Source organism: Gorilla gorilla, chromosome 4 (genome assembly GCF_029281585.2).
Source record: "Gorilla gorilla gorilla isolate KB3781 chromosome 4, NHGRI_mGorGor1-v2.1_pri, whole genome shotgun sequence".
Lineage (NCBI taxonomy): Eukaryota > Metazoa > Chordata > Mammalia > Primates > Hominidae > Gorilla > Gorilla gorilla.
Genome location: NC_073228.2, coordinates 49,909,280 through 49,924,844, shown reverse-complemented (window position 1 = coordinate 49,924,844; position 15,565 = coordinate 49,909,280). Strand labels below are relative to the sequence as shown.

General features: G+C 55.1%; 3 protein-coding genes across 3 annotated transcripts; all 3 read left to right on the top strand.

Moving 5' to 3' along the window:
- The first annotated feature begins 29 nt into the window (after positions 1-29).
- LOC115934574 (estradiol 17-beta-dehydrogenase 1-like) lies at positions 30-4,073 on the top strand. Its single transcript, XM_055388090.2, has one exon. The coding sequence runs from the start codon at positions 2,702-2,704 to the stop codon at positions 3,221-3,223; it is 522 nt and encodes a 173-aa protein (XP_055244065.1). The 5' UTR covers positions 30-2,701; the 3' UTR covers positions 3,224-4,073.
- Positions 3,555-4,327, top strand: LOC115934588 (17-beta-hydroxysteroid dehydrogenase type 1-like). The gene is made up of 2 exons (XM_031010921.2): positions 3,555-3,893; positions 3,980-4,327. Exons 1-2 carry the CDS (start codon positions 3,555-3,557, stop codon positions 4,325-4,327), a joined length of 687 nt encoding a protein of 228 aa, XP_030866781.1.
- A 4,111-nt stretch (positions 4,328-8,438) lies between these two features.
- On the top strand, positions 8,439-11,275 carry LOC101139911 (estradiol 17-beta-dehydrogenase 1). The gene is made up of 5 exons (XM_031010817.3): positions 8,439-8,814; positions 8,961-9,140; positions 9,339-9,432; positions 9,950-10,127; positions 10,214-11,275. Exons 1-5 carry the CDS (start codon positions 8,457-8,459, stop codon positions 10,481-10,483), a joined length of 1,080 nt encoding a protein of 359 aa, XP_030866677.1. The 5' UTR covers positions 8,439-8,456; the 3' UTR covers positions 10,484-11,275.
- Positions 11,276-15,565: the final 4,290 nt, after the last annotated feature.

Here is a 15,565-nt window from a genome sequence, read left to right as displayed (position 1 = left end):
AAGGTCACTGCTGCCACGCTTGGGAGGACTCAGGGCTATAGCATGGCCCTGGGGTGGGACCTGTTCTCCCATCCCTTGCCTCACGTCCCTGTTTTTGTTTGTTTGTTTGTTTGTGACGGAGCCTTGGTCTGTTGCCCAGGCTTGAGTACAATGGCACAGTCTCGGCTCACTGCAACCTCCGCCTCCTGGGTTCAAGCAATTCTTGTGCCTCAGCCTCCCGGGTAGCTGGGACTATAGGCATGCACCACCACGCCAGGCTAATTTTTTTTTTTCCAAGATGGAGTCTTGCTCTGTCGCCCAGGTTGGAGTTTAGTGGCACCATATTGGTTTACTGCAACCTCCGCCTCCCGGGTTCAAGCAATTCTCCTGCCTCAGTCTACCAGGGAGTTAGGACTACAGGCCTGTGCCATCACGCCCGGCTAATTTTTCTATTTTTCATAGAGATGAGGTTTCACCATGTTGGCCAGGCTGGTCTTTAACTCCTGAACTCAAGTGATCCACCTGCCTCGGCCTTCCAAAGTGCTGGGATTACAGGAGTGAGCCACTGTGCCCGGCCACATCTCTCTTTTTAATACTAACATTACCCTGACCTTTGAATGGAGAATGCCCTTCTGTTGCAGGAAAACCTCTTTCCAAACCGTGTTTGTCCTTTGCTGGCATGCCACAGCAAGAGTCACCAACACAGAAGACTTCTGTGACCAAATATTTGGAGGATTTTCCCCACACACACCAAGCAGCAGACATCAGCTGGGTGTCCTCCAATTCAGTTCCAATGTAATCAACCAGAGACAGCATCAGATCCCACAGGGTTAGGGTGCAGACCCATGAGACCACCCCCTCCTTCCCAACGGTTACAAGTCCTGATCCCTGGAACTTCTGACTAACTGGCTTCAAGTTGGAGTTCCCATGACCCCCTTCCCCTCTTTGGAGTCAACTCATTTGCTACAGCGACCCACGAAACACAGGGAAACCCTTATTATGTTTATTGCTTTATTACAGAGGAAAAAAATTTTTTTCTTTCTTTTTGAGACAGGGTCTCACTCTGTCATCCAGAATGACTGCAGTGGCAGCGTCTGGCTCCATCACCCAGGCTGGAGTGCAGTGGCATGATCTCGGCTCACTACAGCCTCCATCCCCCCAAACCCCACGCCTCAGTGCCCCACCCCGCCAGTGGCTGGGACTCTAAACATACACCACCACACCCAGCTAATTTTTTTGTAGTTTTTGCAAAGACGGGGTCTCATTCTGTTGCCCTGGCTGGTCTTGAACTCCTGAGCTCCAGCAATCCCCTTGCCTTGGCCTCCCAAAGTGCTGGGATTACAGGCATGAGCCACCGTGCCCAACCTCAAAGGATATTTTAAAGGATAGAAATTAACAGCCATATGAAGAGATATAGACGGGGCAGTCTGGAAGGGCCCAGAGCAGGAGCTTCTATCTCCATAGAGTTGGGGTTACATCACCCTCCAGGCACATGGATGAGTTCTTCACTTTCTGTCAGCCTCCACACGTTCAGCTCTCAGAAGCTTCCCGAACCCTGTCCTTTGGGCCTTTTACGGAGAACTCCACTGGCTGTCCATGACTGAAGCATGGACAACTGTGATAATGTGATTGGGCAAAAAGGGTCTGATCTGAGCCCAGCAAGGCCAGTCCAGATTCTTTGGGCCTTTGTGCAGCATTCCTTTCTCCAGGGTATGGGGCAAGGACCCACTCTGGAATGAGGATCCTACAACCCACAATCAGATTAGAGTCCTGCCTTGGGCAGCTGAAAAAAGGACAGGAGAAGGTCAGAGAGAGGAAAGGTTGTTTTTTGAGGCCTGAGGCGCCCCAACATGACAACGAAAGACTGTAACCATGGTCATGTGAGTTATGAGCTAGGAACCCTGGATGAAACCGACACATATACAATCATCTCCCACCTCCCAACGCCTTTACTTTCACAGCCTCTGCAGCAAACTGCGGTCACTATAATCGCTCCTGTGGCACAGAGGCATACCCAGGGGAATCTGCCCAGGGGGCCACTCTGTGCCCACGTGGGAACCCACACATGCTTGTAAAGCCTCCCCTCCCTCTGACCAGAAACGAGGACAGTTTGTTGTTCCAAGCAGTGGGCTCATGTCTGTTTTGGCTCAGAACAGGGTGGGGAGAGCGGGCCAGGGACCCACAGGAGGGCTTATCCTTGAGATTGCGTGGGAGACACAACAAGGGGTGGGGGCCCGCAGGCGGGGCGGGGCGAAGCAGGTGATATCCAGCCCAGAGCCCCAGCCTCTCCCCACAGTCTCACCATGGCCTGCACCATGGTGCTCATCACCGGCTGTTCCTCAGGTATTGGCCTGCACTTGGCCGTACATCTGGCTTCGGACCCATCCCAGAGCTTCAAAGGTATAGATAGGTAGGGACAGGGAGGGAGAGAAGGGAAAAGCCCTTGGAGGCCAGAAGAGAAGTCAGATCTTCCTCCTCTCCCAAAACCTCCAGTGTATGCCACGTTGAGGGACCTGAAAACACAGGGCCGGCTGTGGGAGGCGGCCCGGGCCCTGGCACGCCCTCAGGGATCCCTGGAGAGGTTACAGCTGGATGTAAGGAACTCAAGCTCCCTGGCCGCTGCCTGGGAACGCGTGACCGAGGGCCGTGTGGACGTGCTGGGTGAGCCTCCTGGAAACATACGGGCTCCTAGGAGCCTCCTCCGCCCTGTGTTGAAACCAGCATGTCCCCAGGCCCCTGGAGCATGAGGGGACAGGCCGTGCTGAGGGTGATGCTGAGGTGGGCTGGTTGGGCCTCTGTCCCCGCAGTGTGTAACACAGGCCTGGGCCTGCTGGGGCCGCTGGGGGAGGACGCCGTGGCCTCTGTACTGGATGTGAATGTAGTAGGTACTGTGCCGGTGCTGCAGGACTTCCTGCCAGACATGAAGCGGCCGGGTTCGGGACGCGTGTTGGTGACTGGGAGCATGGGAGGATTGATGGGTGAGTGGCAGGGACTGGGCCCCGGAGCTCCAGATTCTTTGTGTGCAGAGCTGAGCCTTGAAGGCAGGCTCCTTAGGGGGTGGGGTGCCGTCAGCTTGGAGGGGCACTGCCTGCCGGGGGATGACCCCCTGGCCGCTGCGCCTCAGGAACCTCGTCTTGCCACCCAAGGGCTGCCTTTCAATGACGTTTATTGCACCAGCAAGTTCGCGCTCGAAGGCTTATGCGAGAGTCTGGCGGTTCTGCTGCTGCCCTTTGGGGTCCAGTGAGTCAACACCCCCGTCTCCTCAACCCTCTTAACTCTGACCTAGAGACCCCGAGCACCCTGTCCTGCGGAAGCCGCTCTGGTCTCTGCCCGGCTTACATTTGCTGTGTGCCAGGCACTTAGGCTGGAGCATTGGCACGCATTGTGCCACTTGCTGACCTGGCTGCTGAAGTGTTGGTATTGTTATGGGGAAGCTCCAGCCAAGAGAGGTTAGGTGACTGCCCCAAGGTCACGCAGCGGCCGGGGACCCCGCCAGGTTCGAATTCTGACACCAGGGCTTCCTGGCAGCCTCAGATGGGTTTGGGAGGGCTGTCGAGCAATAACCCGCTATTCAAATGTTCTGGTTATCCCCAGCGCTCTTTCCACCTTCGGGACGCAGCGGTGCTGTTCCGGGTCGTGGCCAGGGCCGGGGTCGGGGCCGGTGCTGGGGCAGGGGATGGGACTTGGCGCCTGGGTCGCCTCCGTCCGTGCCCACTTGCGGCTCTCGGGCCAGCAGCGTGAGCCTGATCGAGTGCGGCCGTGTGGACACCGCCTTCATGCAGAAGGTGTTGGGCGGTCCCGACCAGGTGATGGACCGCACGAACACCCGGACCTTCCGCCTCTTGCACCAATACCTCCACCACAGCAAGGAGATCTACCGCAAGGAGGCGCGGCACCCTGAGGAGGTGGTGAAGGTGAGCGGGGGGCGGGACTCCGGGAGCGGGGGCGGTGCGTCCTCCTGCGCGCAGCCGGGGCCAGAGCTCTCCTCCCGCCGCCGCAGGTCTTCCTCACCGCTATGCGCGCCCCGAAGCCGACCCTGCGCTACTTCACAACCAGGCGCTTCCTGCACCAGCTGCTGATGCGCCTGGACGACCCCTTTGGCTTCGACTACGCCGCCGCCATGCACCGGGACGTGTTCGCCGACGATCCCGCAGAGGCCGAGGCTGGGGCCGGTGCTGGGGCCGAGGCCGGGGGCGGGGCCGGTGGGATGGGAGACCCTGAGCTCAGCGATCCTCTGGCCGCCCCGCAAGAAAGGCTCCGTCGGCCACTGTCTCACGCGCCCTCCTTTGTCTCCTGGGCCTGTGCGGTCCCTGGGGATGGGACGGCAGTGGCGGCTGTGGATGGCTAATTAAGACAGATCACGTTAGCCCGTTATATCTGCGCGGCTAGGCGCGATGGCTGTCGCCTATAATCCCAGAGCTTTGGAAGGCCGAGGCAGGAGGATCGCTCCAGGCCAGGAGTTCCAGACCAGCCTGAGCAACATAGTGAGACACCCCATCTCTAAAATAAAAAAATTAGCACAGTGGCACCATTCCTTGAGCTCAGGAGGTGGAGGCTGCAGTGGGCATGATCGAGCTACTGCTCTCCAGCTTGGGCGATAGAGTGAGACACTGTCAATTAATTAATCAAATCAATCAACCAACCCAACAACTCAGAAACCAAGGTCCAGAAAGAAGCCAGCCCAGGATCATGCCTCAAGTCCACAGTAAAGCCCAGACACAGTCACTGGATACCCAAGGGGCATCTGCATGAGGAGTTAGGTGGGACTTGGGTTGGGGTAGAGTCAGGTTGTGACCTGCACTCCATTAGCCATGAGACCTCAGGCAAGTTCCTTGCTTTCTCTGAGTGCTTTCCTTTCCTTTCCCTTTTCTTTTCTTTTTTGTTTTTCTTTTCTTTTGAGACAGAGTTTCGCTCTTGTTGCCCAGCCTGGAGTGCAATAGCGCGGTCTCGGTTCACCACAACCTCTGTCTCCCGGGTTCAAGTGCAGCTAGGATTGCAGGCATGTGCCACCACGCCCAGCTAATTTTGTATTTTTAGTAGAGACGAGGTTTCTCCATCTTGGTCAGACTGGTCTTGGACTCCCAACCTCAGGTGATCCGCCCGCCCTGGCCTCTCAGAGTGGTGGGATTACAGGCATGACCCACCCCATCCGGCCCTCTGAGTCTTTCTTATCTGTAAAATGGGTATAATAATACCTATCTAATCGGTTTTAGTAATGGTGGAGATAATGCCTGAAAGTGCTAGTACAGAGGTTTAATAGCCAGCAAGGACTGTTATTAGAACGAATAGTAATATGACTACTGTCACATTTTGCAAATGTGTAAAGAAGAAAGAGGGCTAAGTGAATCAAAGGGAGACAGCCCCACTCACCCTGTTCTGCCCCAGAAGACTGAGCGATCCCCACCATCTGGGAAGCTGCCTCACCAGGAGGTCCAGCTGGGGCTACAGGACTGGCTACTTTGCTACAATGGCCCATCTTTCCTGAGCCCAGTGGAGGGTCCCAGGGGGGCAGGAGTCATTGATAGGGGCCAGTACGGTTGTAGAGCCACTGTCTGAACTTCTGTGGAGGTCTGGTGCAGGGGAGGTGTGAACAGATAAGAGGCTAGGTAAGGATGCAGCAGAGGAAGGGGGCAGGAGTGCCCCAGGAGGGGGCGGTACCGAGGCAGGGATTCAGCTGGGTCTGAGAGGGAGGCAAGGCTGAGGGGGATGGCCCTTTGGAGTGGGCAGGGACATGACCACAGAAAGCCTGGGAAGTGGAAACAGACAGGAGCCTGCTGGAGCTCTTGGAGCTTTGTGTGGGGCACTGGGGGAAGGAGGCAGGCACTCCACCCTGACCTGCCCCTACCTTGGATGAGGGTCTTCTCTGCCTGTTGGATGATGTGCTGCCCCTGCTCTTGGAGGAAGAGGCCTCCCAGCCACCCCCTCCTGCCAGTCCCCTTGCCCTGCTGACCCAGACAGATCTGCTATCCCTACAGCATCCAGGAAGGCCACAGGGAGGGGGCCCAGGTGGCATGGGTTTCTGAGGCCTGGGATCTGCTCTCAGTCCTGCTCTCGCCAACCCCCTTTGCCCCTCTGTGACAGTGTGTGTACATATGCGTGCATGTGTGTACCTGTGTGGTGTGGCTCACAAGGTCACCCCTGGGGGTGGGATAATAAGACGTAAAGTGTAACCCCCTCTCTTCCGTACATTCATGTTTTCAAGCTTGTGAATATTCACATTGTTAATATAATCTTCTGCAGTCCCATGACTTCGAATAGCACTTAGATGCCGATGACCCCCCCACCAAAGAAACCCCACTGTCTCCCACAGACTCCAGGTCTGTATCTCCAACTGCCTACTCAATACAACACGTCCACCTGATGCAATGAACTTAATGTGTCTAAACCCCAGTTCCACATTTCCAGTCCTCCTACCGGCTCCTCCCCCAGTCTTCTCTACTTTACTGTATGACAACTCCATTTTTCCCAATACTGGTTTTAAAAACCCTGGAGTAGTCCTTGACTCCAGTCTCTCTCACCTTTCAACCAATTCAGCAGCAAATACTGACAGCTCTACCTTTGCTCATCAAAGCATATCCCCAAATCACCCTATTCCAGACTGCACACTGTCATCTCTCCCTTCAATTACAGCAGTAGCCTCCTAACTAGTTTTCTTGATTCCACTCTTGCCCATCAGCAGTGAAATTACCCCAGAGCAGTTAAAATGATCTTTTAGGATGGGCACAGTGGCTCACGCCTGTAATACCAGCACTTTAGGAGGTGGAGGCTGGCTGATCACCTTAGGTTGGAAGTTCAAGACCATCCTCACCAACAGGGAGAAACCCCATCTCTACTAAAAATACAAAAATTAGCCGGATGTGGTGGGACGTGTCTGTAATCCCAACTACTTGGGAGGCTGAGACAGGAGAACTGCTTGAACCCGGGAGGTGGAGGTTGCAGTGAGCCAGAATCGTGCCACAGCACTCCAGCCTGGGCAACAAGCACGAAACTCTGTCTCAAAATAAAATAAAATAATCTTCTAAAAATGACAGGGCCAGGTGGGGTGGCACTTTTTTATAATCCGAGCACTTTGGGAGGCCGAGGTGGGCAGATCGCTTGACATCAGGGGTTTGAGACCAGCCTGGCCAACATGGTGAAACTCTGTCTCTACTAAAAATACTAAAAATTAGCTAGGTGTGGTGGCGGGCGCCTGTAATCCCAGCTACTCGGGAGGCTGATGCAGGAGAATTGCCTGAACCAGGAAGATGCAGGATGCAGTGAGCCAAGATCAGGACACTGCACTCCAACCTAAGCAATACTTTGTCTCAAAAATAAAAAAAGCCTGGGAAACAAAGTGAGACCCCGTCTCTACAAAAAAGTCAAAACATTAGCTGGGTATGGTGGCAGTGATGGCACACACCTGTAGTCCCGGCTACTTGGGAAGCTTTTTAATATTTTTTGCAGAGACCTGGTCTCACTCTGTTACCTGGCCTGGTCTTGAACTCCTGGGCTCCAACAATCCCCTTTCCTGGGCCTCCCAAAGTGCTGGGATTACAGGCATGAGCCACCGTGCCCAGCCTCAAAGGATATTTTAAAGGATAGAAATTAACAGCCATATGAAGAGATACAGACAGGGCGGTCTGGAAGGGTCCAGAGCAGGAGCTTCTATCTCCATAGAGTTGGGGTTACGTCACCCTCTGGGCACATTCTGTCAGCCTCCACACGTTCAGCTCTCAGAAGCTCCCGAACCGTGCCCTTTGGGCCTTTTACGGAGAACTCCATTGGCTGTCCATGACTGAAGCATGGACAACTGTGATAATGTGATTGGGCAAAAAGGGTCTGATCTGAGCCCAGCAAGGCCAGTCCAGATTCTTTGGGCCTTTGTGCAGCATTCCTTTCTCCAGGGTATGGGGCAAGGACCCACTCTGGAATGAGGATCCTACAACCCACAATCAGATTAGAGTCCTGCCTTGGGCAGCTGAAAAAAGGACAGGAGAAGGTCAGAGAGAGGAAAGGCTGTTTTTTGAGGCCTGAGGCGCCCCAACATGACAACGAAAGACTGTAACCATGGTCATGTGAGTTATGAGCTAGGAACCCTGGATGAAACCGACACATATACAATCATCTCCCACCTCCCAACGCCTTTACTTTCACAGCCTCTGCAGCAAACTGCGGTCACTATAATCGCTCCTGTGGCACAGAGGCATACCCAGGGGAATCTGCCCAGGGGGCCACTCTGTGCCCACGTGGGAACCCACACCTGCTTGTAAAGCCTCCCCTCCCTCTGACCAGCAACCAGGACAGTTTGTTGTTCCAAGCAGTGGGCTCATGTCTGTTTTGGCTCAGAACAGGGTGGGGAGAGCGGGCCAGGGACCCGCAGGAAGGCTTATCCTTGAGATTGCGTGGGAGACACAACAAGGGGTGGGGGCCTGCAGGCGGGGCGGGGCGAAGCAGGTGATATCCAGCCCAGAGCCCCAGCCTCTCCCCACAGTCTCACCATGGCCCGCACCGTGGTGCTCATCACCGGCTGTTCCTCGGGCATCGGCCTGCACTTGGCCGTACGTCTGGCTTCAGATCCATCCCAGAGCTTCAAAGGTATAGATAGGCAGGGACAGGGAGGGAGAGAAGGGAGGAGCCCTTGGAGGCCAGAAGGGAAGTCAGATCTTCCTCCTCTCCCAAAACCTCCAGTGTATGCCACGTTGAGGGACCTGAAAACACAGGGCCGGCTGTGGGAGGCGGCCCGGGCCCTGGCATGCCCTCCGGGATCCCTGGAGACGTTGCAGCTGGACGTAAGGGACTCAAAATCCGTGGCCGCTGCCCGGGAACGCGTGACTGAGGGCCGCGTGGACGTGCTGGGTGAGCCTCCTGGAAGCATATGGGCTCCTAGGAGCCTTCTCCGCCCTGCGTTGACACCAACATGTCCCCAGGCCCAGGGAGCACGAGGGGACAGGCCGTGCTGAGGGTGATGCTGAGGCGGGCTGGTCGGGCCTCTGTCCCCGCAGTGTGTAACGCAGGCCTGGGCCTGCTGGGGCCGCTGGAGGCGCTGGGGGAGGACGCCGTGGCCTCTGTGCTGGACGTGAATGTAGTAGGGACTGTGCGGATGCTGCAGGCCTTCCTGCCAGACATGAAGAGGCGCGGTTCGGGACGCGTGTTGGTGACCGGGAGCGTGGGAGGATTGATGGGTGAGTGGTAGGGAGTGGCCTCCGCAGCTCCAGATTCTTTGTGTGCGGAGCTGAGCCTCGAAGGCAGGTTCCGCGGGGCGGGGGGGGGGGGGGGGGGGAGGGGGGGGCGGGAGGGTGCCGTCAGCTTGGAGGGGCACCGTCTGCCCGGGGATGACCCCCTGGCCGCTGCGCCTCAGGAACCTCGTCTCCCCACCTAAGGGCTGCCTTTCAATGACGTTTATTGCGCCAGCAAGTTCGCGCTCGAAGGCTTATGCGAGAGTCTGGCGGTTCTGCTGCTGCCCTTCGGGGTCCAGTGAGTCAACACCCCCGTTCCCCGAACCCTCTTAACTCTGACCTAGAGACGCCGAGCACCCTGTCCTGCGGGAGCCGCTCTGGGGCGATCTCCCTGGCCCTCTCTGCCCGGCTCACATTAGCTGTGTGCCAGGCACTTGGGCTGGGCGCATGGCACGCATTGTGCCACCTGCTGACCTGGCTGCTGAAGTGTTGGTATTGTTATGGGGAAGCTCCAGCCCAGAGAGGTTAGATGACTGGCCCAAGGTCACACAGCGGCCAGGGACCCCGCCAGATTCGAATCCTGACACCAGGGCTCCCTTGTAGCCTCAGATGGATTTGGGAGGGCTGCTCCGGCAGGAACCCGCGTTTCAAATGTTCTGGTTATCCCCAGCGCCCTTTCCGCCTCACTTCCCAGCGCAGCGGTGCTGCTCGCGGTCGGGGGCCGGGACGTGGTTGGGGCTGGGACTGGGGTTGGGGCTGGGACTGGGGCCTGGCTCGCGTCCGCCCCCTCCCACTCGTTGCTCTCCGGCCAGCAGCTTGAGCCTGATCGAGTGCGGCCCAGTGCACACCGCCTTCATGGAGAAGGTGTTGGGCAGCCCAGAGGAGGTGCTGGACCGCACGGACATCCACACCTTCCACCGCTTCTACCAATACCTCGCCCACAGCAAGCAAGTCTTTCGCGAGGCGGCGCAGAACCCTGAGGAGGTGGCGGAGGTGAGCGCCGGGCTGGACTCCAGGAGTGGGGGCGGTGCGTCCTCCGGCGCGCAGCGGTGGCCACAGCTCTCCTCCCGCCGCCGCAGGTCTTCCTCACCGCTTTGCGCGCCCCGAAGCCGACCCTGCGCTACTTCACCACCGAGCGCTTCCTGCCCCTGCTGCGGATGCGCCTGGACGACCCCAGCGGCTCCAACTACGTCACCGCCATGCACCGGGAAGTGTTCGGCGACGTTCCGGCAAAGGCCGAGGCTGGGGCCGAGGCTGGGGGCGGGGCCGGGCCTGGGGCAGGGGACGAGGCCGGGCCCAGTGCGGTGGGGGACCCTGAGCTCGGCGATCCTCCGGCCGCCCCGCAGTAAAGGCTTCCTCAGCTGCTGTCTCCCGCGCCCTTCTTTGTCCCCTGGGTCTGTGTGGTCCCTGGGGATGGGGCGGCGGTAGCAGCTGTGGGTGGCTAATTAAGATAGATCGCGTTAGCCAGTTTTACCAGCGCAGCTAGGCGCGATGGCTGTCGCCTGTAATGCCAGCGCTTTGGGAGGCGGAGGCAGGAGGATCGCTCAAGCCCCGGAGTTGGAGACCAGCCAGAGCAACACAGTGAGACCCCCATCTCTACAAAAATAAAGAAAATTTAAAAATCAGCACAGTGGCACCATTCCTTGAGCCCAGGAGTTGGAGGGTGCAGTGAGCATGATGGGGCCACTGCACTCCAGCCTGGGTGACAGAGTGAGACCCTGTCAATTAATCAAATGAACCAACCAACCGAAAAACTCAGAAACCAAGGTCCAGAAAGAAGCTAGCCCAGGATCACACCTCAAGTCCATATTAAAGGCCAGACACAGTCTCTGGATATCCAAGGGGCATCTGCAGGAGGAGTTAGGTGGGAATTGGCTTGGGGTAGAGTCAGGTTGTGACTTGGACCCCATTAGCCATGAGACCTCAGGCAAGTTCCTTGCTTTCTCTCAGTCTTTCTTTTCTTTCTTTCTTTCTTTCTTTTTTTTTTTTTTCTGAGACATAGTTTCGCTCTTGTTGCCTAGGCTGGAGTGCAATGGGGCAATCTCGGCTCACCACAATCTCCGCTTCCCAGATTCAAGTGATTCTCCTGCCTCAGCCTCCCAAGTAGCTGGGATACCGGCTAATTTTGTATGTTCAGTAGAGACGGGGTTTCTCCATGTTGGTCAGGCTGGTCTCAAACTCTCGACCTTAGGTGATCCGCCCGCCTCGGCCTTTCAGAGTGCTGGGCATACAGGCATGAGCCACCACGCCCGGCCCTCTGAGTCTTTCTTATCTGTAAAATGGGTATAATAATACCTATCTAATCGGTTTTAGTAATGGTGGAGATAATGCCTGAAAGTGCTAGTATAGAGGTTTAATAGCCAGCAAGGACTGTTATTAGAACGAATAGTAATATGACTACTGTCACATTTTGCAAATGTGTAAAGAAGAAAGAGGGCTAAGTGAATCAAAGGGAGACAGCCCCACTCACCCTGTTCTGCCCCAGAAGACTGAGCGATCCCCACCATCTGGGAAGCTGCCTCACCAGGAGGTTCAGCTGGGGCTACAGGACTGGCTACTTTGCTACAATGGCCCATCTTTCCTGAGCCCAGTGGAGGGTCCCAGGGGGGCAGGAGTCATTGATAGGGGCCAGTACGGTTGTAGAGCCACTGTCTGAACTTCTGTGGAGGTCTGGTGCAGGGGAGGTGTGAACAGATAAGAGGCTAGGTAAGGATGCAGCAGAGGAAGGGGGCAGGAGTGCCCCAGGAGGGGGCGGTACCGAGGCAGGGATTCAGCTGGGTCTGAGAGGGAGGCAAGGCTGAGGGGGATGGCCCTTTGGAGTGGGCAGGGACATGACCACAGAAAGCCTGGGAAGTGGAAACAGACAGGAGCCTGCTGGAGCTCTTGGAGCTTTGTGTGGGGCACTGGGGGAAGGAGGCAGGCACTCCACCCTGACCTGCCCCTACCTTGGATGAGGGTCTTCTCTGCCTGTTGGATGATGTGCTGCCCCTGCTCTTGGAGGAAGAGGCCTCCCAGCCACCCCCTCCTGCCAGTCGCCTTGCCCTGCTGACCCAGACAGATCTGCTATCCCTACAGCATCCAGGAAGGCCACAGGGAGGGGGCCCAGGTGGCATGGGTTTCTGAGGCCTGGGATCTGCTCTCAGTCCTGCTCTCGCCAACCCCCTTTGCCCCTCTGTGACAGTGTGTGTACATATGCGTGCATGTGTGTACCTGTGTGGTGTGGCTCACAAGGTCACCCCTGGGGGTGGGATAATAAGACGTAAAGTGTAACCCCCTCTCTTCCGTACATTCATTTTTTCAAGCTTGTGAATATTCACATTGTTAATATAATCTTCTGCAGTCCCATGACTTCGAATAGCACTTAGATGCCGATGACCCCCCCACCAAAGAAACCCCACTGTCTCCCACAGACTCCAGGTCTGTATCTCCAACTGCCTACTCAATACAACACGTCCACCTGATGCAATGAACTTAATGTGTCTAAACCCCAATTCCACATTTCCAGTCCTCCTACCGGCTCCTCCCCCAGTCTTCTCTACTTTACTGTATGACAACTCCATTTTTCCCAATACTGGTTTTAAAAACCCTGGAGTAGTCCTTGACTCCAGTCTCTCTCACCTTTCAACCAATTCAGCAGCAAATACTGACAACTCTACCTTTGCTCATCAAAGCATATCCCCAAATCACCCTATTCCAGACTGCACACTGTCATCTCTCCCTTCAATTACAGCAGTAGCCTCCTAACTAGTTTTCTTGATTCCACTCTTGCCCATCAGCAGTAAAATTAGCACAGTGCATTTAAAATGATCTTTTAAAAATGACAGGGCTGGGTGTGATGGCTCATGCCTATAATCACAGCACTTTGTGAGGCTGAGGCGGACGTTATTGCTTGAGGTCAGGAGTTTGAGACCAACCTGGCCAATATGGTGAAACCCTTGTGTCTACTAAAAATATAAAAATTAGCCAGGCATGGTGGTGGGCGCCTGTAATCCCAGCTGCTCCAGAGGCTGACAAAGGAGAATCTCTTGAACCAGGGAGGTGGAGGCTGCAGTGAGCCAAGATTGGGACACTGCACGCCAGCCTGGGCAACAGAGACCTTGTCTCAAAAAAATAAAAATTGGCCGGGCGTGGTGGCTCATGCCTGTAATCCCAGCACTTTGGGAGGCTGAGGCGGATGGATCACCTGAGGTCAGGAGTTCAAGACCAGCCTGGCCAACAGGGTGAAACCTTGTCTCTACTAAAAACCCAAAAAATTAGCCAGGCGTGGTGGCACGTGCCTGTAATCCCAGCTACTCAGGCGGCTGAGGCAGGGGAATTGCTTGAACCCGGGAGGTGTATGCTGCAGTGAGTGGAGATTGCGCCATTGTACTCTAGCCTGGGCAACAAGAGTGAAACTCCATCTCAAAATAATAATAATAAAATTAAAAAAAAATTAAAATAAAAAAGGGAGCCTGGGCAACAAAGTGAGACCCCGTGTCTACCAAAAAAATAGTTGGGTGTGGTTGCACACATCTGTAGTCCCAGCTTCTTGGGAGGCTGACATGGGAAGACTGTTTGAGCCCAGGAGGTTGAGGCCACAGTAAGCTGTGGGCACACCACTGCATTCCAGCCTGGGCAAGAGAGGGAGACCCTGTCTCAAAAAAGAAAGAAAGAGGCCAGGTGTGGTGGCTACACCTGTAATCCCAGCACTTTGGGAGCCCAAGGCTGGTGAATCACTTGAGATCAGGAGTTCGAGACCAGCCTGGCCAACATGGTAAAACCCCGTCTCTACTAAAAATACAAAAATTAGCTGGGCGTGGTAGTTTGTGCCTGTAATCCCAGCTACTCGGGAGGCTGAGGCAGGAGAATCGCTTGAACCCGGGAGACGGAGGTTGCAGTGAGCTGAGATTTCTCCACTGCACTCCAGCCTGGGTAAAAAGAGTGAGACTCGGCCGGGTGTGGTGGCTCATGTCTTTAATCCCAGCACTTTGGGAGGCCGAGGCAGGTGGATCACCTGAGGTCAGGAGTTCAAGACCAGCCTGGCCAACCTGGTGAAAGCCCGTCTCTACTAAAAATACAAAAATTAGCTGGGCGTGGTGGTGGGTGCCTGTAATCCCAGCTACTCAGGAGGCTGAAGCAGGAGAATCACTTGAACCTGGGAGGCAGAGGTTGCAGTGAGCCAAGATCACGCCGTTGCGCTCCAGCCTGGGTGACAGTGAGACTCTGTCTTAAAAAAAAAAAAAAAGAAGCAAAGTTTATTTTGCTCAGAGCTTCACAGTTTTAGGGGCTGGAAAGTGCAAGAACTTCATGCAGTATCTGGCAAAGGGCTGTCCCAGGATGGAAGGGCAGAAGGTGGAAGCAAATGAGAGACAGGAAATTGGGCCAAATGTCATCCATCCATCAGGAGCCACTCCCATGATAACAGTATTTATCTATTCAAGAGGGCAGAGCCCTCATGATCTAATTATCTTTTTTTTTTTTTCTCCTGCCTCGGCCTCTTGAGAAGCTGGGATTTTAGGCGCATGCCACCACACCCCGCTAATTTTTGTACTTTTAGTAGAGACGGGGTTTCACCACGTTGGTCGGGCTGGTCGCAAACTCGTGATCTCAGGTGATCCACCTACCTTGGCTTCCCAAAGTGCTGAGATTACAGGAGTGAGCCACCTCGCCCAGCTGACCTAATTACCTCTTAAAGGCCCCACTCTGCCCAGTGCAGTGGCTCAGGCCTGTAATCCCAACACTTTGGGAGGCTGAAGTGGGAGGACTGCTTGAGTTCAGGAGTTGGAAACCAGCCCAGGCAACACAGCAAGATCCTGTCTGTATGAAAAAAAAATTTTTTTTTTTAATTAGCCAGGTGTGGTGGCACACATCTGTAGTTCCAGCTGCTCCGGAGGCCAAGGCAGAGGACTGCTTGAGCCCAGGCAGTTGAGGTTGCTGTGAGCCATGATCAACCCACTGCACTCCAGCCTGGGGGACAAGAGTGAGACCCTGTCTCAAAGAGAAAAAAAGTCCCATCTCTTAAGACAGTAGCAATTGAATTTTTTATTTCAACATGAGTTGTGGCAGGGACATTCGAACCATAGCACCAAGGTTCTCCCCAAAGGTCTCCAAGACCTTCTTTGATCTGGCTCCTGCCCCCTTTCTGATCTCATCTCCCACCAATCTCCATCTACATCACCCAGTTCAGCCCTCCTGCCTCAGGGCCTTTGTACTTGGCCCCCTCTGGGTCACATTCCCTGATCTCTGATTCTATGTCTTCCTTCAGATTTTTGCTGTTTTCCTGAACCACCTTATCTAAAATAGCCTCTCAGCTTCTCCGCTATAGCTCCCTTACTCTGCTTTACTTTTGTTCTTATCCTTTATCACCAGTAGATATATTATGGATTTGGGATTTTTAATTTAATTTTTATTTTTTTTGGAGACGGAGTCTCTCTGTCATCCAGGCTGGAGTG